At 38.7% G+C, this 21956-nt stretch overlaps 3 protein-coding genes across 3 annotated transcripts; all 3 read right to left on the bottom strand.

The window, feature by feature from the left end:
* Positions 1 to 2073: 2073 nt before the first annotated feature.
* On the bottom strand, positions 2074 to 4791 carry LOC149017886 (uncharacterized). Its single transcript, XM_089153827.1, has 4 exons — positions 4271 to 4791; positions 3332 to 4172; positions 3121 to 3191; positions 2074 to 2902 (listed from the first exon to the last, which is right to left on the bottom strand). The coding sequence occupies exons 2-4, from the start codon at positions 3615 to 3617 to the stop codon at positions 2765 to 2767; spliced, it is 495 nt and encodes a 164-aa protein (XP_089009953.1). The 5' UTR covers positions 3618 to 4172; positions 4271 to 4791; the 3' UTR covers positions 2074 to 2764.
* A 152-nt stretch (positions 4792 to 4943) lies between these two features.
* On the bottom strand, positions 4944 to 7050 carry LHCA5 (photosystem I light harvesting complex protein 5). Its single transcript, XM_089152218.1, has 6 exons — positions 6717 to 7050; positions 6514 to 6646; positions 6193 to 6305; positions 5711 to 5815; positions 5537 to 5625; positions 4944 to 5441 (listed from the first exon to the last, which is right to left on the bottom strand). The coding sequence occupies exons 1-6, from the start codon at positions 6947 to 6949 to the stop codon at positions 5299 to 5301; spliced, it is 816 nt and encodes a 271-aa protein (XP_089008344.1). The 5' UTR covers positions 6950 to 7050; the 3' UTR covers positions 4944 to 5298.
* An 862-nt stretch (positions 7051 to 7912) lies between these two features.
* LOC149017884 (protein CYPRO4-like) lies at positions 7913 to 18053 on the bottom strand. The gene is made up of 2 exons (XM_089152216.1): positions 16298 to 18053; positions 7913 to 8536 (listed from the first exon to the last, which is right to left on the bottom strand). Exons 1-2 carry the CDS (start codon positions 17903 to 17905, stop codon positions 8255 to 8257), a joined length of 1890 nt encoding a protein of 629 aa, XP_089008342.1. The 5' UTR covers positions 17906 to 18053; the 3' UTR covers positions 7913 to 8254.
* Positions 18054 to 21956: the final 3903 nt, after the last annotated feature.

The raw sequence follows: 21956 nt of genomic DNA, 5'->3' as shown, positions 1-21956 counted from the left end.
GAGTGATAGAAATTACTTTAACAAGAAAAAGAGATAATGAAGCAGAGACCAGAAGACAAAATGTCTGCAACTCTTAGCTTTGTTCTCTAGCATCTTCCTCTATCCTTGATATCCTGGGGTTTTTCCATTGCCCTCTGACGTGTCTTTTACCTTCTTTGTCTGTTTGTCCTTAAGTGTAGCTTTAGGTTTAGATATATGAAATTTTTTTAGAACGGTAGATATTTGAAACTAGAAAGAACCATCATGATACCCACAAATTGATATGGAAAACATTAGCAAAGGAGCTAGGATGGAATTCACTTAGGGTGGAATCTGATTGTGAAGGTCATCAAGATGTTGAATTCGCAGGAGCAGATGTATTGCAGCCGTTGGACTTCAACCATCGTTGTTGACATTAAGAGGTTGAAGGAGGAGTTTGAAGATTGTGTTTTTATCTTTATTCCTAGGGATCTTAATGGGCTTACTCATTCCCTAGCCCGGAGGGCTCTCACTGTAATGAGTAAAGTAGAGTGGCCCATATCCAGTCCTTGGGCCCAGGAGGTCATGTCTTCTGGGCCCTTGTTCTCTTCTCGTTCTTTTGTTTAGCAGTGTTATTGACCAAAAAAAAAATGCAGTTTTTTCACCAAAAAAAGTAAAAAACTGCTTGAGGCAGGGGATGTAACAGTTTTTTTTTCCTTTTTCAGAAATTAAGGTTTGCCTGAGCCTGTTTATGCACACCTTGACTATATCCTCAAACAGTAGCTTGTACTCAATAATTCAAGTATAAGACGAGGCTTCGCCTTGGCCTTGAGAGGATCCGAATTCTTGACCTCATACTATGAATCGTCAGTCTTTTGCCAACTGAGCAACCCCTTCAGATTGTGATGTTACAAGTCGTGTCGTTTCTATCCTTTTTTGTAAATCCGATTCAAGGTGACGCATTAGCTGTACAACATGCAATGGCTCAATGGCGATGGTCTCCCTTCCTAAATGTATGTGGAAAAGTGTGAGAGAAGATGCATGGCATAAAGGGGCCTTCTTGGAGCTTGCTAGTAGCAGAAGCCATTATGGAATCTTATAAAACAGAAAATCATTAGTATATCATAAATCAGTAACCTGAACTCAAAGTAGATGAAGTGAAATTTAAATATGAAGCACCAGGAACAAATTAGGATTAAGATGAAGTTAAGGGTATTCAAAGACAAATTAAAAGCTGATTAAGCTGTTGACATCAGGACCCAAATAACCACTAATCCCAATATTCTTGTTCTCCAGCTTAAACTGCCCAGTAACCAGATCATACAGCAGAAAACGTTTATTGTGGGTATCAAAACCTTATATTTCTGACTCAAACTGTCTTAACTCAATGATGATCGACAAATACAAAAAATTCAAATCATTTTGAATTAGTTAAAGTTTATCTGTTGTGTACATACCCTATACGTAAATGAAAAAAACGTGTCTATGATGCCAGCAGCCAACTTTGCCTGTATATTTTGATATATTGATGGCATTGCACTAATCAATCATGGTTACCCATTAATTTGTTGCAGTGACATTCTTTCTGGCAGAGATCTTCAGTGGCAGTCATGCACTCTTGTAACCTGAACATCTCTTAACCTTGACATATATCTCCCAGCCAGAATTGCTTGCTACAGTAATTTATGGACCATCCATCCATTGTACTTTTCTTTGGTACCTGTCATCATAGTCAGTAATTAGCTTTACTGAGGAGACAATGAGACTTCTTAATCAAAAAATATATCAACAGTGAACAATTTGAATTACAAGAACATTCTTTTCCCAGAACTATCAGTCCAATAAGAAAAGCTCCCTGAAAATGAATCATCAATTAAAAATAAAAGATACTAGATAACATCTCTCTGGATTTTCAGATGTCTCAGTTTTCAGGAGATTGTGGTTCATGCTTCAGATAATATCCCACAACATAAAAACTCAATCCAACAAGGAAAGTATCCACCAAGATTCAAAATTTCTGACATAAGATATCAATGAAGGTCCAGAAAAAGTGGAGGGCCAGATATGGAGACACAATACCTATAAGAAATTACAATTTAGCCATTGAGAATTTACCATTTAATCCAAAGACCAGGTAGGAGATTTCATGGAGATATTTCATGTTGCTCTCGAACCACCCACTTCCCAGAGTTTGCAAGATTCTGTATGTAACCATATTGCAACTGTCTGAATCATATCCATGTGGAAAAACAAATGAAGCCAATGACACAGAGCTCTGTAGAAAGCAAAACCAATAAAACAGAAGCACACTATCTTGGGTTCAGGAAGGTTTTGGACACACTCTAAAGCCACCAGACATTTTTTTGCAGGTATAATATAATTTTGAACATCCCTTGCCCTCTAGTTTGTATCTCTTTTTGTGTGCCGTGGAGGTTCAATCCAGAATTCTGGAAGCTCACTGTGACTTAAATTCCTCAAAGGAATCAAGCTGGCGCGATGAGCACCAGAGAACAACTCACCTCTTCTTTGCAGACAATGTCTTTATCCCTTGCTTTTGTTAAACAATTTCCAAAAGTGGGTCATATATTCTATTAATGAAGAATTTACTTCAAAATTTCTAATGAAAACTTCAACTCTAGGCATCTTTCGTAAGAGAAAGTCTCTTTCTTATTGCATCCACACCCCCAACAAATAATAGGGCAAAAGAAACTACAGTAACCATATCCTCGTATAAAGAGAGAATATTTCAGAGACCTAGCAACAACTACACTCCATTTATTGTCAACATGTAAAGGAGTTGAGTTAGTTACAAGTTTCCAGGGTTTTCCATGGCAGATACTGGAAGCAATGTAAATGGCCATGCATTTATCTGTGCACAGAGCAAAATACGACAACATGAAAGGTATATTTGTAAAGCTGTCCAACAATGATCTACATAGAGGTTCTTGTTTCACTTGGGCAGGACCAACACCCACTAACAATATTTTGCTTACAGTTGCAGCAAAGCAGGATCAATCACATTATCCAAAAAGAAGAGACTAGCATGAGGTATCACTTTAACAGAGATCGAAATCAAAGCAACAAGTACATACTTGTGCAGCAATTTTTACCCAAATGATCAAACATTTTGCCGGAAATTGTAATTTTACTGAACTGTCAAACTTCGGCCAAATGCATGTGCTTCCCCATAGTATACAACAATTTGATAGAAGTGAGTTCCCCAGCAATCATACCTAAGAGAAGGGATTACATGATGGAAATAGATGACAGGTGAATGAGGACAGAAGTTGAAAATTCTCCAGAAACTATATTCTTTGATTTCTTAACAGAAAAATACCAAAAGAACAATACAGTAAGGATGTCTAATGCATGCATCCGTGTCCTTGGAAATTAGATTCTTCTTCCCATGAGCCTTCCATAGGCCCTATACGGACCCAAAATTTGGTTATCGACCAATTGTATACATTGACCTCCATGCAAACATGTGCATGCACAGGATTGGTAAAATTAATGCTGAAATGAAAATGAATAGCCACCTTGCAGGATAAAATCTCAAATGTGCAATCCTCACTCTTTGCAGTAACACGCAGGTCCAGTACAGGGGCTAGTTCAAATTTTAGAAGTTGCATTTTTTCCAGAGAGCACCTGCATAAGTGCATATGCAGCAATTCTGAAGAATCAATAGACCAGCTTCTTAAGGTAGTTGCCAATTAATAGGAAGGGAAGAGAACCTTTACATCTTTGAACCCAAGGATTCAAAACTTTGTAAGGCTTGTGTCCAAAATGACTTCCCCTCCAGATGGATGACTTAGAAATTTACTCATAGGAAAAATCCTCCCATAATGACCAGCATTATTTGGCAACTCGATATTTTCCTTCCTTCTGGCAGACAGATTTGCCTTTTTATCCATTCACTCTGACAACTCCAATAATGTAGTTGGATGACTAGAGTTTTTCCTCCAGAAACCAACCTGGTCACTAGAAGTTAGAACAGCCGGCACCAAATATACAAGGAACCAGAAACAAGAACTCAGATACTTATACTATCAATTTGTAACACTGGCAATCCGAATGAATATGTCTTCCTTACAGAGCGGAAACAGGTCAAGAGTGTATGGAATACAAAAAATTGACTGTTTTCTGGAATGCCAGGGATGAGAAAGCCATGGAATGTCTTCCAAGCATTCAACTTCAGATTCTTGATGGTTGAGTGGCTGTGCAGAAAACCAGTACACCATTCAAATATATATACAATAATACAATAGCATAAATAACTGTAATAAAAAAAACAAATAGAAGCATCAGAACCTACACCATCTGATATCGTCATTTTGAGGCATTCTGCGACATTAAAAAATGGGGAAGGAAAATGCGATCGGCAGTCTAGAGGGAAATAACTTGCCTTCTATTGTTTGAAGGAGATTGAGGAGGGAAATGAGAAGATGAACTAGTCAAAGGGCAGCCACCTCCACAACTGAAAGTCATGTTTTGACACCACCTGCAAAGTACATATACAAAGAGTGAACTAGTAGAGGTGCAACGGCACTCTATGCTTAAGAGACATTGCCCTGCACGCCTGCTTATAATGGTTCCCATTTATGGGACACAGATTGAGTAAGGTTGTAAGGTAGGATGCAGGTGCTAGCAGTGCAATATTAAATTATTTGCATAATCAGCACCACCACCAGCAATCATGGGTTAGGGGAAAGTGAGAAGGTGGCTTATTTTAGTTGTTACCACACCGGCTGTAAGGTAGTTAAATTTGTCAGTGATTGCAGTATTTGCAAAATTTCCAAACCTCAGCAAGGGGAAGTTGCAGAAAGAATAAGTGGACCCCAAGATGGTTTCAAAATGTTATATCTTCATTTCAGTTGTCTGGCCATCTCAAACTTGGAGTAGTTCTCTCAGTTTTCAGCCATTAGAAATCTGGTCTCCAATAACTTGCATCTCCATGAGTTGGGAACTCCATCTATTGCCCTAAGGTGGGAATGTAACAGCTAAGCAAGCGATGGTCCATTAGATGCAAAGTTTTCACTTCATAAAATAGTGGAGTACAATAATCTCCTCAAATGTTTCAGTGATGAAAATGCAGATTAACACCGTAGAATTTGAACACTCCACTCCCTGAGTGAGTGCCAGCAAGAACCAATACTCAACTGCTAGAACTCATTCTTCAGGTTTACATAATACAAGTCACCAACCTGTAAGTCCATTTTTCTTACAATGCAGCTTGGATACATATTTGAGACAATGAAATAGCATCCATGTAGAGAAAACTGCAAAGCATGTAATTGGCACTGGTAAGCTGCTGAGTACTGGAGGAGCTTGGTTTCTTTGTATTCAAGAACCTGCACTGGAAAGTGTCTGGATTATAGTTCTGTGCCATGGGTCAGAAAGATGCTCCAAGAGATTGTCGATGGGTCCGACATGAGTCACATTTGCTTGGATGAACATGCCAAGCATGGCCACCATTGCCAGCCGTCCTACAACAACAAAAAAATCGATTAAATAACCATGTTCAAACAACTTTGATTACAAATATAGACAAGAAAACACAGCAATGAAGAGAAAAACCAACCATTCTTGATCTCTTTAAGCTTCCAGTCATTGGCATTTTTTATATCTTTAGCTAATCCAAGAGGATTGAGCAATGGACCTCCAGGATAGCTGTCAAATTTAGGAAATAAGAAAGTAAAATAAGAGACCCAAATTATTCAATACTTCACATACAATACAAAAAACGGTAACTTACCCAGGCTCTAAGCCTTCTAGTGCAGCTTCAAGCCCAAAGAAAGATCCCTCTTGAGCCTGGGATCCAGGATTAGTGAAGTCCATATACCTCTTTGTCTCTACAAATCTAGGCAATCATGCAAAGTAAAACCAAAGGATACCAGTGTTAAAAAATGAAGAATAAACATGAATACAGAGGCAAGATTACCACCATCATGTGACCTTTTGGTAATGATTTGGAGATTGAACTCCAGCCACAAAAACTCTCAGGAGGATGGAACTTCAAAAAAAAAAAAAAAAACAGAAGCTACTACTGGGTATACGTAATCTGGTCAACTAAGTGAGCAAATTAAGAAGTGCGTCCCATTTACCCTGAGTAGAATACCAGACTCATCTTCTCTAGGAAACGCCATTGTTAAGGAAATGGTGTTTTTGAAAGGAAAGCGGAAGAACATTATAAAATACCGTCAGATTTTCATTTTGAAGGAGGAAAGGATATATTACCCCATCAAGATGAGTTGAACAATGAAGAGCGTCCCTGTGTTGGCAAAGCTGTATTTCACGGCCCCTGCTTCGAACCAAACTGGTAAATTACTGATTCTTGTCACACGAAGTAACTGCAGAAGATCACCAAATTTGAATTTTATTCCAATCGGAAAAATGATGTTTAATCAACTAAGATTGCCCCAAGTCTGGTGAATTAAATATCCACAATTACAGGAATACTAGAAAGCCTTAATTGGAATGAAGCCAGCAGATAAAAACGATGATCAATTAACAGTTAAAATGGTTAATACTTCTTCAGATTGATCGAAGCCTACTCACATCTGTAAAAAGAATTCCGGCAACTCCAGCCATTGCGAAACGAGCATGCACCAGTTCTGCCTGCACATACCATTTCAAACTCTCTGGATCCTCTCCCAGCCCAAGAGGATCAAAACCATAATCTCCAGCTAGACTACAAAATAAAACATTGAAACCCCATTAAATTCCTCAACAACTTATAAAGATGAAGTTTGAACGGATACCTTCCATCGAGGTGAGGCGGTGGGTCGAGTCCAGGAAGCCACGTGGGTCGCTGTGCTCGAACAGTGACTGACCGAGAAAACCAAGCACTGGATTTTGGGCCTGCGGGCGAGAAGGTAGTAGCCAACGGGTTGCTGCTAATCTGCTGCTTACCAGAAAACGTAAAAGAAGAAGAAGAAGAAGCAGCAGCTGGGAAAGGCTGACACAGGATTCTACTCGCCATTGCAACGGCCATTTCTCTTCTTCTCTCTATCTTCAGCTATGGGTAACTCGATTTATTGGCACCACAAAACCCAATTGTACTCTATCATATCATCAGAATAAAAACAAGCAAAGAGTCCATGACTCAAAGGGTCCAGGCTCCAAGCGTTCTGTAGGTAAAATTTAAAATTTCATAATCTTCTTCTAATTTATTTTTGTATAATTTGTATTTGTAAATAATTTGTTTTTTTTTTAAATAGCATTTTGTATATTTCTTTTTTATGGTGTCTCTCTAAGTGTGACCATGGAATCAACATTACCTAGATTAGATCAAAGACTTTACTATGTTTATAGAAACAATTTTCCTACTTGAGAAGTTGAGAGTCGGCTATTTTATTACACTATCTATTGATATAATAGAATGAAAGGTCGTAATCATGTGGCAAATTTGTGAACATCTTGGATAACATTATGTATATCTAACGAAGGACACCCCATGCATAGAATCAAAAGTACATAGTTTTTGAAACCATCGGATAGAATTAGCCAAAGAGTTCAGATACAGTTTCCTACTAAGAAAGTCAATTACCATATTACACTCTAGTGAGATGGAAACCAAAATGAAAAGTACTGTAATTTTTGAGAACGATCGGTTGAGAATTATCCAAAGGGTTCAACACACTATATGATCACCATTTTCCTACTAAGAAAGTCAATTACCATATTACACTCTCTAGTGAGATGGAAGAATTAAAAACTGTAAATTTTTAGGGGGTTGAGAATATTTTGGATGACATTCTGATTATCACCATCACAGATTGTTCGATTGATAATGAATGACCAACACTTATTAGTGAAGAGATCATGAGCAGTACCCATCTCCATGTATAAAAGCATTTTTCTTTTGACGGAAAAAAAGGGCGTTCTTGTACCCAAAGAAAAACATTTTATGTATCCAACCGTGGGAGCATTTTGCCAATATGACATTTTGCAAGTTCCAGCACGGTAAATATTGGTAACGGAAAACTTGGTTTCTTTTTCGGTTCTAAGAACTCACTTCTCAATTTGCAAGGAGAAATCAAGCAACAGCAAAGGAGATCACACTTTCCAGTGAGTCACCATTTGGATAATTAACCAAAAATTAGGTATTCTAATCCCAAGTGCAACTGGGACAACGTCAAGCTTCAAAAAAAAAAAAGCAACCTAATACAATCAAACGGTCCAAATGTTGCTGGCGTTTGGCAAATTGCCACTTACAAGTAAGCACTCAAGAATGCAAACACAATTTGCATAACACAAACCACATTAACCATGAGTTGTTCAATGTTGTTCAATAGTGTCATCGCTTGCTCGATATGCTGAAGGAGCTGACTTTCATTGGGGTTGCAACCACCAACGGAGCCTCAGGTGAGTCACTAACTGCAAATTTATCATGCATGAAACGGCTATCAACAATGGACTCATCTTTCAAGACGATTTTGTAACAGTAGCAGCTCTTGAGGCCTTCCTGGTTCTGGTAGCACTCATGTGCACTGTTCTTCACCTGCTGAAAGTTCCATATCACACTGAACTTCCCCACTGTTGCAACTAGGTGGCGCTCCTGCTTGCCATTCTCAGTAACCTGTGACATATCATCATCGAAAGGGAGGCCCTTGGTTAAAATCATCCAGGTTTACATTGCACAGAAAAACATCAATCCCACGCACAAGAAAATATAAACCACAAGTCTAATTTTTAAGCATTTGAAAATTTAGATTTCTGATGTATAAAGCAGGGCAAAAAGTTATCTATAATTCAAATTCATTATATGACCACAAATAGTATTAGTTGACAAATTAATCATCCATCAACGCAATCCCATCACCAAAGGGATTAAGTTCCATCACCGGCAGCATAGAGTATGCTAGTATCTTTCTTTGTCAATCTCCTTTCCACAATAAGGAACAGATTTGTCATTCTGTATGAGGGGAAAGAATAGACATGGCTATTCAACGATGGATTAGTATACACTCATAGACTGGGGGATTCTTTCTCCCATTTCAAAAATACCATAGTTGATACGTGCAGTAAAAAGAGCCTAGGCAGTCTCAAGGTAGCTCTCCTCTTTAGGCTACAGCACTGGGCAACTAAAAAATATACCGCCCAAAGTAGGGATGTTCTCTGTAAAATACTATGCTTAAAAAAAAAAGGAGGGGATGTATATGTAAAACTCCAATCCAGATAAACAAGAATGCCCACTAATCGCCTAGGCCTTTTGAAATGTGATACCCAAGACAATACTTATATAGATTACAATGACCAGCCGTTTCTGCTAAAAACACTAGATTCTATAATAATGGATGATAAGGAACCAAGTTATCGTGGAACAATCACAATAGCTGTTCTAGTTCTACTGTATCTTTTGTTTCATTTCTTCTGGAGCAACCACAAACACTTTTTTGATTATGGATCTAGTACCAGAAATTCAATGCATGATCTCAGCATTCAGTGTGTATTCCTGAATAATCTCAGGAATGATTTCCCTAGATAGTTTCTTATTATGAATGTGGGTATTATTAATTCAATTCTTTTTCGGTTTTTTCTATTCTAGTTAGCTTTCTATTTTGAGACAGGATTTATTCTCCATATATTGTGTAATTGGAATGAGGAATCTCAAGAGTTTTATGAAATTTGAATATTGAAGTAGAGAAACTCCAAGTGTGTTTACTGTGACTCCCTTTCTTCTTCTCCTTCCTGTTCTCCTCCTAATCCTCTCAGTGCAGCCCACTTCAGCAGGCCTTCTCAGGCTCTGCATTATCAACACCTATGAATATCAATGAATAGAACTGGGAGTTGACACTTTGACAGAGGTAGATCAGATCTGGAACACCAATCCCCATACCACAGTTCAAGTTCTCAATTGAACCACATAAAGTTTTCTAAAATTTATGCAGAACCTAGGCTGGACTGAACCAGCTTCAAATGGATCAACTGGACCAGGTCAAATCAGCACAGCTGGTCTTCTAAAGAGGCCAAAACACTGTTCAACTCAAAAGTAACATGAACAGTGTCAGACCTATTTTGACCTTGAAGGAATATCAAAATAAAGATTTTCTGGGGCCCAAGTATAGATTACATGAAGATCTTTTATGAGGATTGAAGGTTCTTTTAGATTTTATTTAGTTTCTATTTAAGTATTTCCTTAGTTTCTAAAAGTTAGTTTCTGTTTAGTTTTCATGCATGCAAGGTGCGAAACTTTAGAATCTTTTATTCAAATTTTGACCTTAAGTTCCGTGGGTTTTTAGGTCATCCTAGCCTGGTTGTTGGGGTCCAGCCTAATTTGAGGCCAATAAACACATTGGGAGTGTTATTTTTGCTTAACAACCTAACTCAAAATGGTGTTCTTGATCGACACAAGCCCGGCTGTATACGGGCGAAACTAGAAGTCTGGAACATGAATTTTAACCAATGTAAATATGCATATGATGCAAAAGAACACTAAGATCATCATTAAAATGCAACAAAAACTATAACAACTAAAATCCAATATACAATAGTCAAGTGCAAGTGTAGAAGTCGGTCGACAGTAGTACATGGTTAAAACAGTATAAGTGTATAACATAAAAGTATATGAATGAATTACAAATTACAAATTTACATATAAATCACACCTATGAATAACCTAATAATATTTGTACAGTGGTGGCTCCATCATCTCAACCCTGTAGGCTTGCCTCTACGAATGGACATACTCAGCCCACATCATTGAACCCATATAGTGCTCCATAGAGTCAGACACTGCCCTTATATAGGTAGCATAACCCTAATAAAATGGCCAAGCCATCTTAAAGATTCAAAGGAAGTGTCATAAGGATAACGATTGTTGCGAAATTTTGGTGAGATTTTAGTGAAATTTTGCCGAGATTTCGGCAATTTTTCAAACTTTTCAATTTCGTTTCACCAAGTACTGATACAGCAAAATTCTGGCTTGCGAAGTGTAATACTTGGCATGCACGTGACTAATTCATAAAGCCTAGATTCTGAATTTTTATTCCAATAAGTTTCTATTTTTGTTATTGCTGAGAATATTAGCTTTAGCTTAGAAAAATCTAATAGTTTTTATGTTCAATATAAACTTGGAGAGCAAGTATTAGAAATCTATATGTACATAATAAGCTGTTCTCAGTCCACTGATTTTATGAAATTGATTAATGAAGCTTTACTTTGGATTATTCTCTCGTCTCTTCCATGAGTGATATGTAAGGACCTTGCTAATGAGAGCTAAATACCTAGGGTTGAGGGGTTGAGGAACCCAGCTGAGAGAGTTGAACAACCTTCATCTCTTTACATTTTATTTTCTTTTCTTTTCCTATTTCTTCTACTCTTCACTTGTTGGAACTCAACTTGATCCAGCCAGCACCAACCGCCTACAATTTGAACCAGTTGTGAGTAATCTTGAGTTACTTATTTGTCCTTAAATTTATTTTTCTTGAGGTTATTTGGGGCTAAGTCATCCTTGATCTTAGCTCCCATTAAATATATGGGAAATTTTCTGCACCAACCTCTCCACCCCCTAAATTAATGCCACCCTGAGGTTATCCAATTTATGAACCAAACCCCCTACAAGAAGAAAATATATCTATGACACCCTCTGCTGTTAAGAAATCACAGTAAAGTGCAGATGCAAGCAAGTTAAACTGTTCAAAAAGACAAGAATAACCTTGAACAAAAACCTTACGCTCAACTCGGATCTTCGTCTTCCTCCACCATTTGTGACTTCTTCCACCCAATCATAAATCCTCACAAAATGTGGGAGATAAGGTTCATGGGTAGTGTTTTTAAACTTAGGACATGGGGTAATACTGGAAATGATAAGTAAAAACTAATTGAGACAAATAGTGCTAATAATAGGGGGTCTAGCTGATAAAATGGATAACTCAGAAGGTGGCTTTCATATCTAGCGTAACTCAGGGGGTGGGCCTGAAAATTTTACTAAAAGATACAATGGTTTTGACGAAGTTTGAGATGAAATTTGGCACAACTCATAGGAACTAAAACTTCATTCTCAAAGTTGTTAGGTTTTTTATTTTTGAAGAAGGGGGGGGGGGGATGTGCAGTGCCACTTGCACTTATACACAACCAAGCAAATTTATCTTTTCAGCCTACCTCTAACAATGGGGAACGACACATATATAACGAAATAAAAGACTACTAAAAAAAAAAGGTTGGTTAAAATCAAGTTGAGTTCCATTCCCCTTTCTTCTACCATTCTCCCTGTGAAACCCACCATAGCAGGTCACCCCTAGGTCGGCACCACCACAGCTGGATTTGTATCCAGAATAATTACCGCCCACACAAATAAAAGGATACTCAAATCAAGGAATCAATAAATAAAGAAAAGTCCAAGACATTAAAGGGAGGAATTGTAATTATGGGAAGTTCAAAAAAGAGAGTATAACAAGTGGGGAAAGGTAAGGCTAGAAATGAAGTTGAAAAAAAAGACCAACGGGGATAAAAAGAAAGGAAGGTGCAATTTAGAAACATAAAGAAAATGGAAAGAAGAATCACAACTTACTATCTTTTGCCAGGGGAGATGGCACAAAGAATATAGAAGAGACTGCAAACTTCATCAGAAGCTTTGAAACAAGGGAGGGAGACTACCACCGCTGGAGTTGATTCATGAGGTAAGGCAGTAAACCAGGTATGATTTTTTGCATCTCCTTCCTTAGAGTTATCTGCTTTCTCAATTCTCTATTCGTCTCTGTTTGTTTTTCTATCTCTCACACATTCGGTTCTTCACTCTCAAATTTTCACAATCAGACCCTCTACCCTCTTCAAAAAAGGGGTTTATCAAATTTGATTACAAAGGGAAATGGAAGAAGCAGCCAGGAGGAGGTGGGCATCATTGCGAGAATTGAGAGGAACAATTTGATAAGATGGATGGATTCCAGTAAGAGTCAAGGAATGAATGGAGTGGAGTTGGTCAATGCTGTGGTAGTCAATAATTTTTTGTGTGTTCGTTTGGCTTCTGGCACAGAGAAGAAGATAGGAGTGAACAGCCGTAATGTGGTTGAAGCACTGGGGATCAGCTCTGCAACCAAATCGGCAGAAGGCCAGTATAAGTAAGATGGGGCTAAGTGGCTAACTTGAGAAGTCATCTAAGATGAAGAGAGTTGGCGTGCACACTTATGCAGCCACGCAAGCTCTCAAACATAACCAACCCAATTTATCCTTTCAATAAACCTCTAATGACCGGAACTTGCATCGTATATAAAGAAAAATAAAGGACCCTACAATTGAAGACTAACGCTCCAACTAGGAAACTAAGAATAATTGGAATTTGGAACTAAAGACATTATTTTCCCCAAATAACATGAACTCCCAAGATCCTTCTAGATCCAAAACTCAAACTGGAACTGGTCCATCTCCATCTAGGTTCCCAAACAGATTTGGGCCAGTTGAAGGCTCTCTCATGAGGGTCTGACCCTCCATGTACACTCGATCATTCATTAGAGCATATAAGGTTTATTTTGTCTGAAATTCCTTGGTCAAGATATGACTAAAGACCTAATGCAAGGGGAGCGTTTATTGTCTTTCTCTCATTTATGGATTTATGACTACCAAGAATTCCAAGATCATGTCAAGATACAGCTTTAACAAAAGATTATAGAAGTGTATGATTTTCCTTTCGGCCATTTCCCATTTGCTCTCATTTATTCAAGTGGTTGAGTATTAATTGTAGTCACCCATTGAAAATTAAGAAATACACTTAGAGACCAAAAAAAGGGGGGGTCTAAATAAGAAACTCAGTTTTTTGACTAATGAAAAGGGGGGAAGAAATGGCAACTCTTTGCAGTAGGAAGCAATGTTCAAAATCTCGTCTCCTCTCGGTGTCTTAACAATACCGAGATTTTGATTTTGGCAAACGGTTGAGTGTTTCGGTGGAATTTTGGGTCCGATATTTAGTGTCATCCTAATTTGAGGCCAATAAACACATTAGCAATGTTAATTTTTATTAAAATCTAACACAAACTGGTTTTCATGATTCACACAAGCCCGATCATGTATTTTTCACAAATCTAAACATGGATATACAAGAAAACATTGAAACTTTCATTTAAAATACAAGAGCAAATACTAAGAAGTAGTCAAATTTCATTTATAGATTTAAAATTATAAATTAGTATATTGTACAATCCCTTGAAATTTTCACAATTTCATCCAAAATTTCTTCAAAATTTTGTCAACTCAGTAAATTTTGCCTTGAACCATGTCCCACCTTGCCAAGGTTGAGACAAGAAATTGGCGGAATTTCGCGAGATTTTGTCCATTGGTAGGAAGTAGTAGCCAAATCACCACCTACCCAGTTGGTTCACATAATTAATTGCATAAAAAGTGATAGATTTATAAGGATCCAGCTAGAAGCCAGAGTCCAAGATCTAGGATGCACTAGTAGATTTAGTTACATCAAGATAAGGGTAGGGTTTGGTAGAACCAAAGTTTGGTGCTTAAGATATAATATTCCAATGGCTTAAATTGAACCACCGGTCCAAATCAGCAAAACTGGTTCAATCATAAACCACAAATATAAACCAACTATAGAAACTAATTTCACGCTCAACCTAACTAACCCTTCTTTAGACCTGTAGAAGTGACATATTCTTATAGGATGAAAGGCCCAACCAACATGTATATAACCCAAACAACATATTCCTAGAAAACCAAGCCCAATTTGATCCTGAATATGCACCACCCTACCATTAAACCCTGGATTCTACAATACCCAACTTCTAATTTTGACAAGAAAACCCTACTTTAACATAACCAACCTTTCCAATTCATAGCAGATCCTGTTTACTATCTTCTAGATAAATACCTTCCAAACTAGAACTACAGCCGACAGTCTAAACCCAAACTAACAGACCCAATTGCTTACCCCCAAGCATGATGTTAACTCCCTTTCAGTTTGGTAGAAAGACAGTTTCAAAATATAAAAGGTAACACCCATTAGTTACAGTAAAGAGAAAGGAGAAGAATACAAGAAGGAAAAGGAAGGTTGCACCTGAGAGAGAGAATCTCAGAAGGGCAAAGAAGGAGAATCCACACAATCAAGTTGGTATAATGTGCCAGCAATGGTTAAACAAACCCAATGATTCTATCAACAAGAACAACAATAACCTAATTCCAACTACATGGATACAAAACAGTTTGAAAATAGAGATAAGAATAAGACAATTATTAAATAAAAAAATAAAAAATAAATAAAAGAAGAAGAAGAAGAAAGAAAGAAAGAAAGAAAGAAAGAAAGAAAGAAGAAGAGAGTCAAAGAAGATAGAGAAAGGAAATAAGTGAAGGAAGAAATCCAAGTAAAGCAACCTAGGTACATCTCTCTACAGGGTATCAGCCACACAACTCTTCATCCTCTAAATGCTTCTATCCATGGTCATATTAGAATCTGGCCCCAACACAAGCATATCCTTTCTTACAACTTATCCAACAGCCATTTTAGGCCTTCCCTTCAATCTAACCCATATAATTCTTACTTCGATTTAATAATCATTTAATTTGAATGCTACATTTAAAGAGATAAATAGAGGTTCTTAATTAACTTGAAAGTTCACCTTAACTCTAACTATGACTCATAACTGAAATAGTTCCTAATAGAAGTCTAAACAAACTTATAAACTAAGTACATTTCTCTAAATGCTATCTATGTGTTAATGAAAGGAGACTAAAAAATAACTCGAACTTCTTAATTATCTGCATAAATACAGATAATCCTAAATAATAGAAGGACATACCTAGCACAAGGCTTCAGTTCCTGCAAGGTTTTAGGCAGATAGTAATGCATGCAGGCCTAATCATGATTCTATAGAAAGGCTGTTTCCATACTAAAACTGATGCAGGGGGCACAGAAAGTAGGAGTGCCTACATGGGCTGGTTACAAATCCTTTTGAGTCACACAATTACCAATAGAAGATGACAAACAAAAGAGGGAACTGCAGCAGCTAATAATTTGATAAACATGCAAATTAGACAAAATACATTAGCTTATGTGGAACCATTTCCAATAGAAGAAACTCAATCCCATAGCTGGGTCTACTAAATGCTTCCCACTCGAACAAAGAAGACTACCACACAGGTGTACATGATTGCTACAGTAAATGAATTACTAATTAAAACACCATGACCACATCAAGTGAAAGCTGTGAAACTCTAGCTAATTTAAGGTTCAAGAAGCTTAGATAATGAGGAACATTATCTTCCGGCATAGACTATATAGATCTACCTATAGCATAAAATTTCACCGGCATCAATTTCAGAAAGTAAGAGTTTTAGTAAACAATCCTAGAAGAAAACCAGTCATGCAACAACATTTTAATAGAAAAGCAAGTATACTCACCCATGAGAACTGTCCTCCATGGAACTTATTATTCAACCCAGCCAAGTGAGAATCCAATGGTGTTAGCTTCAACAGCCTTGGAGCCGGGATTTTATTTCCCATTCGACTAGTAAAACCAGTTTTGGTCTTTCCATCCTTGTCCGTGAAAAGTGTGCAAATGAGAATCAGGTAGTTATCTGTTGTACCCAAAACCCACTTTCCATCAAAAGTAACATCCACGTGGGTAATGGGAGAACCAAGACCTGGAAATGCAGTTTTTGCCTGTCTCATGGTACTCGTTGAATACAACCTGATCTTCCCATCCTCAGAACCAACAACAATCGAGCCATCACCAGCGGAAGCAAAGCAACAAAAGTTAGGCCTCTGGAACATATGCCCTTCGGTCCAGTGTAGGACAGGAGTGTTTGCACTTGCAATGTTTTGAACCATCCCTTTCCGATCACGCATATCCCACCTACAGAGTGTGTTCTTGTTTAAGCCCAAGAATGTTGACTCAGAAGGATCCAACTGAGCTCCCTTACTATCACCGGTGATGTCTCTCATGCTAACATCGGTCCCATCCTTTTCAAACTTCCATTCAGTAACGATCTTCCCTGTTTCAATGTCGAGTTGATGAAGCCCAGTTCGACTGGCCTTTCCAGTATCCGTTGGGCTCATTAGAAGCATATTAGTCTCAGCCCTCATGAGAAGGGCTTTCTTCGGCGTTGAAATAGAACCACCTCTTGCATTGTCGTTCTCAAACCTGACCGAAACACCTTTCCCATGGATCCCATGACTGAAATTCTTTACCACCTGGATCCCAGAACTACCAACAAGAAAGCTATTGTCCAAGGCGCCCAAAGCTAAGCTCTGAATCCCACCCTCTTCAGCTACCTCTTCAAATTCCTCCAGCAGATCCCGTGTATCGCGCGAAGGCGTCACTGGTGCAGGGCTTTTAGCGAAACTGTCTTCAGCGTCTCCCCAAATCGAATCGTCAGCTGCTTCGGGTTTCATCCAGCCAATAAACTCCTTCCCGACAACCTTGAGTTTGTTTTCATCGTTACCCTGAAGACCAAAAGTGTTCTCAAATACGCAATCCTGGTATTTGGAGACGAAGTTCTTATATTCTTCGTCAGTGGAGAACTTCATCGCCCAGACACCCTGATGGACGAAATCAACGCGACGTTGGCTGTCGAACTGCTTCAAATTCATTTCCTTGCCGATCTTCGCTCGAACTTTAGAACCAACTTTCAAGACCCACCACCCTTTTGCACCACGGCTGGATTCTCCTTCTTCGTCGTCTTCGTCGTCGTCTTCGCGAGTGGTCTTGACAAAGGAGTAGGAAGCGAATTTCTCCGAAATGATCCATTTGGCATTAGGGGTGTTCCCGCCGATGTGAAGATAGAGCTTAACCCTAGGGCTTGGGGAGGAATACTTAAGCTTTAACGCTTTAAGCCTCGAGTCAACATCGTCAACAGAAGTTGGGGTTTCGGCTTTTTTCGCTGAAGATCTCTGATTCTTCTCCTCCTTTTCCTCTTCTACATCTTCGTACTCTTCTTGTTCTTCTTCTTCCTCCTCCTCTCCGTCAGAATCAGTGATATAACCCTCACGACTATGACCAGTGCCCATTATTCGATTCTGTGATCTGAGAGTTTCAGAAAGAGAGAATCTGGGAAGTGGCAACTCAAACAGGAAACGTTCAGAAATTCAAATGTCTGGAGTTCCCAAAAGTTTCAGGAGTTATGAAACAAAGCCGCGATCTTCGAAATTTAAGTTTTTAGGGTTTTAAAATGCGAAATTGCCGCTCTATCGATTGTCACGTCACGGTTACCGTTAGCGTCATTTTCACGTCGCGTTTCAGTGGGACCTATTTTCTTCACGACGAAGTAAGGTTCGGTTACGGACTTACGGTCGCCCAACAAAATCTCGGACCATTCGAAGATACGTTGCTTTGAGGTGCAACCGTGCAAGTGTGCAACTTGGTTCGCCAACCCAAACTCAGCCTACATAAAAATTTTCAAGGCCTCATTAGGATTTGCAGCCCAAGGACCAGAAGAATCCGTCCAACCCATTAAGAAAATGGGCCTTACCGGAAGTCAATTGGAGGGGCCCAGTAACACAAAAAATTGATTTGTAAATCAAAATTGGCTCTATAAATAGGATCGTCCTTGGGAGCAGCGCACGGTTCTGGAACAAATCTGGACTGTTGATTCAACACTTCACTCAACGGTCCAGATTTGCTTTGGACTCCAAAATGCATTTGGGCCTTTGACTGCTGGAAACAACACTTCTCCCAAGTAAAATCAATATAAATCATGCCAAACTTGTAGATTTTTATTTGCGGCATGCGCTGCCACCAACAGCCAATGGTCCGGATCTTGCCACATATGCAAAATATGATCGAACGGTGTCGATTGAAAATGCAGAGGGTTAAGTTGTAAATATAAATTTCTTTTTTACACTAAAGGGTTTTCCATTTTGCAAATTTACAAAAGAAACCAACAACGTTACTACTACTTCACCCATCCATTGTTGGAGTTGAAACAAGCACCATCACCATTGGCATCAATTAAAGAAAATATAACCAAGTAGCATATTGGATTGAAGGAGTTCTTGAAGGTACCTAACCCCATGCACGGCATGAACGAAGATGAGTTACTATGGAGAGCATTAGTGGTTTCATGGATTGAGGGAGTTTCCTTTCAACTTTAACCCGAAGGTTGCTTTCATGCTCGTGACAAGGGGACCTTTGTCGTTTGCTCATGTTTGGAATAAATTCTTTAAAGGATATGAAGGGTTTTACTCCATTTACATTCATTCTAATCCATCTCTCAATGGAACAAACTCTGAAGATTTGGTGTTCCATGATCAAAGGATTCCCTATAAAGTTAGTCATTTTTCATTACCCCAAATATTATCAGTTTCTTTGTTTGATTGGCCAAATGTAAATAAAGAACTTGAAATTTGTTTTTTCCAAAAAATCTTAGATCTGACCATCTGATTTTTCCAGGAGGGAGGAGGGAGAGGATCATCGCCATCATTAACCAGAGAATAATAGATTATGAATGGCTCTTCAACATCTTCATTTTCTCATTGTTTCTCTTAGCTCTTCAGCATCTCAATCTTCTCACTATTTATTTCCACCATTCGAAGATTAATCATTTTACGGGTGTTCTAATAGGGGTGAAGAATCGAACTCGATCTAGGGTTTGTGAAATGAATGATAAGCGTTTGATAAAATCAGGGGCTTGATTTGTAATTTTTTAAATATAAGATCCTTCAATATAAAACAATAAATTTTTTTATTATTTTTTTTGAGAAAAATGAGACTTTGTATTAATAGTAAATAAATAGAATACAAACAATAATACAGGATTAGGTTCTAAAGAACCTATGACCTTGTCGCTCTTCTACAACATATTGAGAGAGCTGAGTAGGCAAAGATAGAGGATCCAACAAAATTTCTTGGTCCGACGTTGCCAATCCGATTAAAAAATCCGCGCACCTATTAGTCTCCCTAACACCATGCACCAAAATATACTCCTAAAACAAAGATCTCAAGTGAAGAATATCCTCAACAATGTATAGTATCCCCCAATGTGGGCGGTAAGTACCCAGTAAAGTCTTAATTGCCACTTTAGAGTCTAAATGCACCAAAACCTTATTACAGTCGTATTGCAAGCCACACTGAATTGCAAGCATCTCAGCATGAAAAACACTCACATTAGCACAGCCACCAGAACAAGCAAAAATAACATCACCTCTGCAATTTCGAACCATAGCACCATACCCTCCAATATGTCCCTAGAGAGAACCGTCATAGTTGATCAGGATCCAACCCCATGGCGGTGGTAACCAATAATGAACAGAACTCTTGACCTAGGCAAAAGAAACCAAAATACCCCAACTAAAGAAGAATTGTCTCTGTCTCGGGCAATCCTCCACCACTAGCTATGCAAATTGAAATCGTAATCGTGTCATCTTAGCCACAAAGTAAAAGATGTCAAGGTCACTCCGAGAACCCTTTTGAAATGTACGATTATTCATTTCCTGCCACAAAAAGTAAATCATGGTAACAAAGTTGAATCGTCTCACATCATTCAAGCTATCGGATCCCCTAAAATGCTCAATGCACCATTGCAAGGCGTCTGCCCACGAGAGAGGACCAGGATCCTTGAGTCCATGAAGGATCATGAGATGGCTCCAAACACCAAATGAGAAAGGAAAGGAGAAGAAGATATGAGCATGCGATTCTCCTACCGATTGGCATAATGAGCAAGTTGGGTCAATATTCTTACCCCATGAGATTAATTGGTCCTTGGTAGGAAGGTGCTCAAGGCAGGCTAGCCAAGCAACAAAAGCGAACCATTTTGGATTTTTAGAAGACCAAATCACATTATACCAACCCACTTTTTCACTTGTTTGACGAAGCATACTATAAGCCAAACTAATAGTGAAATCACATGAAGAATTGGCTGGCCACATTGGCCTGCCCCCCTCCAAACGACGAAATATGGGCATCTTAGAAATTTTAAGCCACTTGTCATGAATCACATGATCATTTACCTCTCCATTCCACATCTCATGATCACCTATCAAGTTTGAAACGCGAGAATGAGGCTCCTTGCCAACCGCAGTTGACACCAACAACCCAGGGCTATAAAGTGGACCCGATTCCAACCATGGATCAAACCAAGTTGATATGGTGGATCCGTCATGCACTAAGTATCGAATCTTATGAATAATCAGTGATCTAACTTTCAATATGGCCCGAAGAGAGAAAGAACATCGACTCGGCAGAGGAAGGGACAAAATAGTGTTCTTCTTCAACCATCTATGTCGAACAAAGGTTTGCCATAGAGATGACGAATTCATGCATATGAGCCAAATTTGCTTCGCCAAGGCTGCCAAATTCTAATTGGAAATATCCTTGATGCCCAAGTTACCACCAATACAATGGACCCCTGCCCCCCCAGAAGCATGGATCGTTCCAAGGCTGATTGGGAACTTAAAAAGACTTCAATATGCAAAATAGGTTAGCCCGCATAATATAAGTTTGCCCCAGCATTCGCCCCCTCACCTTGGCAGAAAAAAGATTGTTGATGCTTAAAGGGAAAAAAAAGGCAAGACACCAATTGGGAACCCGAGCGATTGTTGAAAGACTTCGACGGTGGGGAGTATTGGAGAAAAAGGGGAGTATTGGAGAAAAGATTGTTGATTTCCCGCTCCGAAAGACTTAGACCCTGTCAAGACATGTCATATTTGCAATAGAGGATCTACCAAATATAAATAAATTATCACCAAAGCATATAGTAGTAATTTTCGGCTTCTCACAAAACTGATGATACTTGAATTCACCCGAGCAGGCAGCCACAGATAGAGAGTCAGCAAACACTTGAAGCACCAAATTAAACAAAGTTTGGGAAAGAGGGCATCATTGTCGAAGACCCCTGTTCACTGTAAAGCAAGGGGATTGAGCACCATTTAAAAACACTACATATTGAGGATTTGTTACCAGCTGAACCACCCAATTTATGAAAATAGGAGGAAATTGCATACGAAGAAGACAATGTGAAAAGAAAATTCCATTGCACAAAGTCATAAGCCTTTCGGAGATCCACCTTTGCAGGGAAACGAGGCATGCCCGAATGAAGGTGATATCCACACCAAAATATTGTCT

The sequence above is a fragment of the Hakea prostrata genome, chromosome 4 (assembly GCF_041222555.1).
Source record: "Hakea prostrata isolate BN-2017 chromosome 4, UWA_Hpros_2, whole genome shotgun sequence".
NCBI classification, from domain to species: Eukaryota; Viridiplantae; Streptophyta; class Magnoliopsida; order Proteales; family Proteaceae; genus Hakea; species Hakea prostrata.
Note: the sequence above shows the minus strand (reverse complement) of the source record. Positions and strands in the feature narration are given on the sequence as shown.

Coding starts and splice junctions, on each gene's coding strand:
- LOC149017886 (XM_089153827.1), bottom strand. CDS start 3,617: ATGCACTTATGCAGGTGCTCTCTGGAAAAAATGCAACTTCTAAAATTT. Junction 3,192..3,331: donor TAATTTCCAAGGACACGGAT/GCATGCATTAGA, acceptor CCCTTCTCTTAG/GTATGATTGCTGGGGAACTC. Junction 2,903..3,120: donor AGCACATGCATTTGGCCGAA/GTTTGACAGTTC, acceptor AAGTGAAACAAG/AACCTCTATGTAGATCATTG.
- LHCA5 (XM_089152218.1), bottom strand. CDS start 6,949: ATGGCCGTTGCAATGGCGAGTAGAATCCTGTGTCAGCCTTTCCCAGCT. Junction 6,306..6,513: donor CCGGAATTCTTTTTACAGAT/GTGAGTAGGCTT, acceptor GATCTTCTGCAG/TTACTTCGTGTGACAAGAAT. Junction 5,816..6,192: donor GTTCAACTCATCTTGATGGG/GTAATATATCCT, acceptor ATGATTGCCTAG/ATTTGTAGAGACAAAGAGGT.
- LOC149017884 (XM_089152216.1), bottom strand. CDS start 17,905: ATGGGCACTGGTCATAGTCGTGAGGGTTATATCACTGATTCTGACGGA. Junction 8,537..16,297: donor ATGGAGGACAGTTCTCATGG/GTGAGTATACTT, acceptor GATATGTCACAG/GTTACTGAGAATGGCAAGCA.